Source organism: Amphiura filiformis, chromosome 10 (genome assembly GCF_039555335.1).
Source record: "Amphiura filiformis chromosome 10, Afil_fr2py, whole genome shotgun sequence".
NCBI lineage: Eukaryota > Metazoa > Echinodermata > Ophiuroidea > Amphilepidida > Amphiuridae > Amphiura > Amphiura filiformis.
Genome location: NC_092637.1, coordinates 62639826 through 62647877, shown reverse-complemented (window position 1 = coordinate 62647877; position 8052 = coordinate 62639826). Strand labels below are relative to the sequence as shown.

Genomic DNA, 8052 nt, shown 5'->3' with positions numbered 1-8052 from the left:
AATCATCAGATCTTAATCATCGTCTTCATCATTAAATAATATTTTCATACATTTTGTTGTATAGATGTTGGTTGCCGTCTACAAATGGGTTGATTTATGCATTTGCCGGACCGGTAATATTTATCACAGTGGTAGGTTATTGAGGAAGTTTGATTAGTGAAGCTCGCCAAAAGAATTTATCCATAAATATCAGAAATGCAATAAAATAGAGGTATTTTGATGTTTTCCATAATGCATTATCTTCTCGTAATCATCTAACATGTATAAAGATCAAGCATCAAATAACTTGTCACAGTTGTGGGGTCATCCATTTTACTCGTTTTATTTTAAGATAATCAATCAACAAGACTGTTACATTTGTGATTCACGTCGTTTTGGTTTCATTATTATCCGTAGCGTGTAAACGCGAGTGGTCCATGTTTCATACCGAGTCAAAGTCCTGATAACATTTCAATCATTCTTTTATTTGTATTAAAGGTGAACGTGATATTGCTGGTCATAGTTCTTGAGAAGTTTTTGGGCTTAAAAACTAACCAGGATAAGTCAGAAGTTGCACGTCTAAGGTTAGTACATATTGGATTTGATAATATAGCAGTTAGGTTCATAGGCGTCGAAAGTGGGAGGGGGGGTATAGGGGACACGTCCAAGAATGTTTCTAAGGGGGCACGTCGTCGCTTTCTTAAAAATCCTAAGAAAAGAAAACACTTATGTCAAAGGTGTGTGGGTTGGTCTTTATAAAGTAAATTTATTTTACGGGGACATCAAAGGCCAGGAAATTCTACTTGAATGTTCGTCTGCTGAGAGCAGTTTGTAATTTGTTTGTTTATGTACACCCATTGCCTATAAGTACAAAAATGATATTAATTAAGATGTCCCCGGTTGTCAGGAAGGGTATAGGACATGTACCCGATTGTAGATTTTAAATAAGTGTCCCCAATTGACTCACAAATGTCCACAATTAGTAGCGTTTAAACTAGAATTGTGTGTCCCCTTTTGACGGTTTTAGGAGAGTGATCCCACACGGTAAAAGATTGAGGGGGATGTATGGGACGGGGTGCTTGTTTATAACTACACCTCTTTTGAATAAATGAACATAATTATTCAACTCGATCAATATATTAAAGGCGCATTAACTAATGGCATTTCAACAACTGAACTTTCGTTACATAAATAATACTTTGACATTTTTTATCTGTAACATATTCAGGGCCAGTGTGAGGGCAATGTTGATACTCACTCCTCTGTTGGGTTTGACGTGGATCTTTGGAGTACTGCAATTAGATCAGATATCTGGCATTGTGTTTTCGTACTTCTTTGATATCACAAATGGACTCCAGGTACGGCATACACACAAAACACCCCCCCCCCCAACACATAAACAACACAAAAACAGTTAGAGGGGCAATAAACTCTCTGCAAGCATTATAATCAAATCGGCAGATAACAAAATATTGCATCGACAGGTAAAGATTTTCAGAAATAAATATTGATATTGCTATTGCTATTGATATTCTTGGTATCGTACGTGTTTACACGATGACGCCGAGGCTGTTTTTTCTTACTTCTTGATAAAAGTCAAGATTGTTTGTATTTGATTTTAAATGCATTATACAGTAGCTTGGCAAGCAGAAAGTTATTTAAAAAATCTTAAAAAACAAACAAATGTTATACGTTCAGCCTCATGCGCAGATTTGGTAACAGTGTGATCATGGTATTGTATGGCATGGCATAAATATCGTAAGTAACTTAATTGTAATAATATCTTTTATTCTTACAGGGGGTGTTCATCTTTATCACACAGTGCCTATTGGATGACGATGTGAGTATTACTTAATTGTTGCAATTGAAATTAATTATGATATCTAGCAATACAATTTTTCGCCAACAACAAAAAGAAAAACATAGAAATACCATAAAGACAGCTACTGAAATTATAAGCTACTTTGGTCTACTATGGTCAACCGATGATCTTTTTAACGAAGGAAACAGGCACTATGGGAAGCACTAATAAATCAACAGTACATCTAACTTGAGGTTTAACCATTGTTACATTATGTATCTGATTTTCGTAATTTACATTTGTGTACATTAGTAGTCTGCTTCATTTCAAGTATTTGTTTTCTACATCTAAAATAATTCCTACCTTTATTTTTCAAACATTTTGTTTTGTTTTAGGTGAAAGTTTTCTTGAAGCAGAAAGCTGCTCGTGGACGTGTGGACAACACTAGCACTGACAATACTGGGACATCACGCTGACTGACTCGTCAATTCTAGCTCCGACTAAACGGGACACATTGACACAACTTGACCGAGGCAAGAGATCACGCGCACAGTCCTTTTGGTTCAATTGAAATACTGTCATTTTCTTATAGACCTTTTCCCCGTAACGTCATTTAATCGATATTCAGTCTTGTATGTAAACAAACAAACACGTGAGTTCTCCGCGTGCACGCAATGCGAAAACACCATACACTGTGTATTTTCATCTTGGTTTTGTCTTCTTTCACCTCAAGAGTTTTACCAGTTTTTTTCAATGCAGCTTATTTTGATCCTCCAAACACTGAAGAGGAAAAAGAGAGAAACAGAATAGAAAAATAAAAAGTAGTTTTGTTCTTATCATTTTTTAATACTTTTGAAGGCGTGTACAAAAGCCTAACGCCTAACGCGAGCTGGCATCCCTCGCAGGGCGAAGTGAGCGTCATGCCAAGTTGATCGCAAGCGCCGCCACGGTATTTGCGTTTAGGCGTGGAACTGGACCCATATCGATTGATAGGTCAAGTTTTATGGGAAAGAGGTCTATAGATAATAATGTGTGTCTCGTCTCAAGTGGAGAGTAACGCCATATTGGATTTTGCAGTAGCGGATTCGAACCTGCCACTGCGAGATCCAGCAAGGTGTTACTCTCAACATGAGATGAGACAGACTATACTGTACGCCTATATAGTGACCTGCGCTATCGTTTGAAATTGAATCATCGACACATAGTGATTTTCAAGGTACTTTTGAGTGTAAACCGTATTGGAAAACTCCAATGTTTATATCGTCCCAACCAGAGAATATTTTCAACTTACGTCTTTTTTTCCAAAATGGAAGCATAAATTATAGACCTCTAATTCAATTATATACAATAATATAAATTAAATTGTATACAATATACAAAGCAAAAGTCCTGACTACTTCGGGGATCATAAGTTTAATTAAACTGAATGTTTTGAGAATCTTATTAGCTACAGCTTGGTACATTACTTTTCTGGAATTATCCGATTTAACACAAACTTGCCGAACGCATTTCGAATCTTACAAAATGGAACCGGTCTAACTACTGTGTAAAAAGATACGCTTCGTGTCAACCATGCACAATGCTCAACACAATGCTCACCAATACCGCGAACAACGTCGGATTTACATATCGTCATGTCACACATTTACATGGACGCCGCACACTTCAGCCAAGTGCAAAATCCCAGATTGATCGTATAAAATTTTTGAATTTTCCGAATCGTAACATTTTTCATAAATCGTATAAAAGTGGTATGTTTTCCAATTATGTTGGCATACGTGAGGTATCACATTGAAGCTATCTATATTGTTCAGAAGTTTATATACCAATTTTAAAATCGGTATATAAACTTAAAAGTGCTTAGAAGTTATCATATAAAAAGTATATATATATATAAAAACGACCCCTATAAAATATATTTTGACTTTCTTTTGCGGTGTTATGATCTATGTTATGTAACGGGATATCAAGTAAAAACAGATTTTAATTTACCAACCATTTCAAGTTAAAGAGAATTCTGAAAGCCAAAAAAGGAGCTGCTAATGACGACATCTCTATACAAAAATCACGACATAATAAACGGCATGCGCCCTCATTCGAGGCTGCTCTGTATTTACTTAAAAATGTAATAAAAGAAAAAAAAAGTTTTGAATCGATCCAGTAGCAGGGTAAAGGTATCTTAATTTATCTTCAAAGACAAATATAGATGACTTGATCGATATTAAATGACTGCATATCTCTTTAATTGTTTAAGGAAGAAATGTTCAATTTAGTTACTAATATTCCATGTTGACCATTGGGTGTGATTTAGTGTTCTAAATTGTTTGCGGACAAAGAATGAAAGGAAGAAATAATGCAAAATACAATAATAGTCCATTGTTACCAGTTGTGAGTGATCCGATTGTAATATTACTATCATTTAAGTGTTAAATTGTGATATAAGGCAAGGTGTACAAAAGTTACAGATGTTATGTGGTAGGTGTTTAAATTGTAAATATTTGTGGAGAAATAATAATCCAGTGTCAACATTTGAAAGTTATTTGTATTTTAAACTTACAAGTTTTTAAATGTTAAATTGCTGTAAATATAAGGCAAGATGTATAAAATTTATATGTTATGTGACAGGTATGTTACATTCACAATATCTATGGAGAAAAAAATGAAAGGTACAATATAGTCCATTGTCACCATTTGGGATTCGATTTTAGAAATGTTCAATTGTGGAATATATAATATAAGGCAAGAAAACAGATAAGTGAATAAAATTGTTAATATTTTGTGGAGAAAAAATGGAAGAAAGAATGAAAAGTACGTAAGTCATTTGTGACCATTTGATACGATTTTAATCTTACAATCGTTTAAATGTTTTGCTGTAAATATAAGGCAATATGCACACAAGTTACAAATGTTTTGTGATTTTTAAATTGTAAATATTTGTGGAGAGAGATATAGAATGGAAAAATGTAAAGTACAATAGGGCAATGACAACATTTTAATCTTCAATCGTTTAAATGTTAAATTGCTGTAAATATTATGTCAAGAGGTACAAGAGTTACAGATATGTTGTGATAAATGAAAGTGTAAATATTTGTGGTGAAAGAATGGAAGAAAGCATGAAACCGGTACAACAGTCCATTGTCACAATATGGGAGTGATTCAAATGTATTAAATTGTTGTTAATATAAGGCAAGTTGTACCTAGAGATAGAGGTGTTTGTAATTTGTGTTTTAAATACAATAGTCCATTTTTACTTTTTGGGAGTGACTCGATTGTAATAATATTATAACCGTTTAAATGTTAAATTGCTGTAAATATAAGGCAAGATGTACAATAGTTACAGATGTTATGTGATAGGTGTTTTAAATTGTAATATCTGTGGAGAAACAATTGTCCATTGTTAACATTTGGGAGTTATTGTATTTTAAACTTCAAACCTGTTAAATAAAAGGCAAGATGGACACCAAGAGCTACATGTTATGTAATAGGTGTGTTACATTAAAAATATTTGTGGAGGAAAAAAAATGAAAGGAAAGATGTTCAAAAATTACACCTGTTTTGTGATTTTTAAATTGTAAATATTTTGGGAGAGAGAATGGAAGAAAGAATGTAAGGTACAATAGTGCAATGGCAATATTTATGAGTGGTCTGATTTTAATCTTACAATGGCTTAAATGTTAAATTGCTGTAAATATATGTCCGGATGTAAAAGAGTTGCAGATATGTTGTGATAAGTGAATTGAATTGTAGTAAATATTTGTAGTGAAAGAATGGAAAAAAGAATGAAACCGGTAAAATAGTCCATTGTCACCATATGGGAGTGATTCAAATTTATTCTTACAACCGTTCAATGCTAAATTGAGGACCTGAACGCAAGAAGACCGTAAGTCCACTTGGCACCTCAACATGTATACACTAAAGTTGCGTATAGTTTGGTATAGTTAGGTAATGTTTTATATATGTTCTGATGTTCAGGGACCAAAACAAATCTTTCACAACCTTTCATGATGTTTTGACCCTGGAACATATATTAAACATTATAAAACCATTATAGGAAACTATACGTAACTTTAGTGTATACATGTTGAGGGGCCAAGTGGTCTTACGGTCTTCTTGCGCTCAGGTCTTCAATTGTTGTTAATATAAGGCAAGATGTACAAGAGATACAGGTGTTTGTAATAGGTGTTTTAAATACAATAGTCCATTGCTACCAGTTGAGAGTGATCTGATTTTAATCTTACAACCGTTTAAATGTTAAATTGCTGTAAATATAAGGCCAGATGTACAAAAGTTACAGATGTTATGTGATAGGTGTTTAAATTGTAATATCTGTGGAGAAACAATTGCCCATTGTCAACATTTAGGAGTTATTGTATTTTCAACTTAAAACCTAAAAATGTTAAATATAAGATATGGAAGAGTTACATGTTATATAATATGTGTGTTAAATTCAAAATATTTTGTGGAGGGTTGGGCTGGAAAAGTTGGCTCACTATGTGGGCAAAAAAAAACCCCACCAATATCACCAAAAAACAGAAAAACAAACAACCTCCCGTCTAACTGTTAATACAATAAAGCATGAAAGTAGATTACAAACCTGGAAAATACTTTGTATAAATACAAAACAAAAATGGTCCGACCTCAACTTAAGGTGATGTGTTTGTCATCGATGGGTTGTTAATTAAATTTTTGCTGTTGTAATATCAGCTATTTGTCGGTATTGTAGTAGCGGGAGGGGAGGAGATATTAGGAGAAGTAGATAGAGAAGTTACAGTAGGAGGTTGAGGAGGATGAAGAAGAAAAACAAGGAGCGTTAGAATAATTAGCTGTATTGGATGTGTTTGTTACTGATGAATTGTTGTTGCTGTTTTGGTGGTAATTAGCTGTCGACAATGTAATAGTATGTATATAGTTGGAGTGTGAGGAGAAGTAGTAGGAGCCGGAGTAGGAAGAAGAGGAGGAAACATTGAGAAAAATGTCATGTAGAAGTTGATGAATTGTTGATATTGTGGTGGCAGTGATAGTGTTTTGTATTAGTAGTATGTAGAAGAAGGAGAATTATGAGTAGCAAGGAGATCAGAAAAAGAAGAAAAAGATCAGTAGTGGTTAGTGTGTTCGTTATTGTTATATAGTTGTGATATTGGCGGTAGTGACAATCGTATTTTTTGTATGTGGCTGTTGCTGTTGACCTTTAATGGCATTGTATTTTTGTTGTAAGTTATTTTCTAAAAAAATATATTAATGCAAGAAATGCAAGAAAGAAAGAAAGAAAGAAAGAAAGAAAGAAAGAAAGAAAGAAAGAAAGGTACAGTCCTTTTAAACTATTGGGTGTAATTCGATTTTAAAGTAACACCTTTTAAATGTTAAATTGCTGTAAAAATTGTGTACAAAAACTACAGATGTTTTGTGATAAGTAATTTAAGTTGTAAATATTTTGTGGAGAGAAAAAAGGAGAATAGTCCATTGTGTTGTGACCATTAGGTGTCATTCTTACAAGGCAAGATGGAAAAGAGTTATGGACACATATTTTGTGATAAGTGATATAAATTGTAAATGCTTGTGGAGAATAAAATAAAGGAAGGAAGGAAGGAAGAAAGATATAAATAAAGACGTTTATAAGCAATTGTTATACCATTGGGTGTGATTAAATTGAATACCTGATTACAGCAATGACCCAAGTCAATCATTACTGCCAAATTGAGTTAGGAATCGCCAAAAGATGTTGTCGTACAAGCAGGGGCGTAGCCAGCTTTCTTGGTCAGGGGGGGCAAAATAAAATTTTTGGGGCACAGACGAAAAAATTGCAGTTGCATCATACAATACATAGAGACTGTATGTCTTCGAGCTTCCCGAAAAGGGCCTTATTGGGATGATGTGCGCGCGTAGCGCGAAAAAAAAATGGTATTTGACACTATTTTCGCCCATTATCCGGCTAAAAAAGGGCTTTATTGTTACAATATGCGCGCGTAGCGCGGAAAATTTTGTATTTTACACTATTTTGGCCCTGAATTTTGCTAGAAAAGGGCTCCTTGCCCTTTTCTTTTCCTTTGCCCTCCTGATTTTCTGTTTCATTTTTTGTCAGAGGGGCACTTTTTCTTTCATTTTTTTGTCAGGGGGGGGCACTCTGCCCCCCTGCCCCCCCCGCTGGCTACGCTACTGCGTACAAGGCTATATGTGTGTGAACGGCAGCCCACAATATTCAATCTGGAAGTGCTTCTGTTCATCGCGGGAAAGCCCAAGTCCTAGTATTATAGAGTACCGAAGTGATGACGTCA

At 34.4% G+C, this 8052-nt stretch overlaps 1 protein-coding gene across 1 annotated transcript; it reads left to right on the top strand.

The window, feature by feature from the left end:
• The first annotated feature begins 1213 nt into the window (after window positions 1–1213).
• LOC140163133 (adhesion G-protein coupled receptor D1-like) lies at window positions 1214–2501 on the top strand. The gene is made up of 3 exons (XM_072186511.1): window positions 1214–1337; window positions 1778–1819; window positions 2176–2501. Exons 1-3 carry the CDS (start codon window positions 1224–1226, stop codon window positions 2254–2256), a joined length of 237 nt encoding a protein of 78 aa, XP_072042612.1. The 5' UTR covers window positions 1214–1223; the 3' UTR covers window positions 2257–2501.
• The last annotated feature ends 5551 nt before the right edge of the window (window positions 2502–8052 follow it).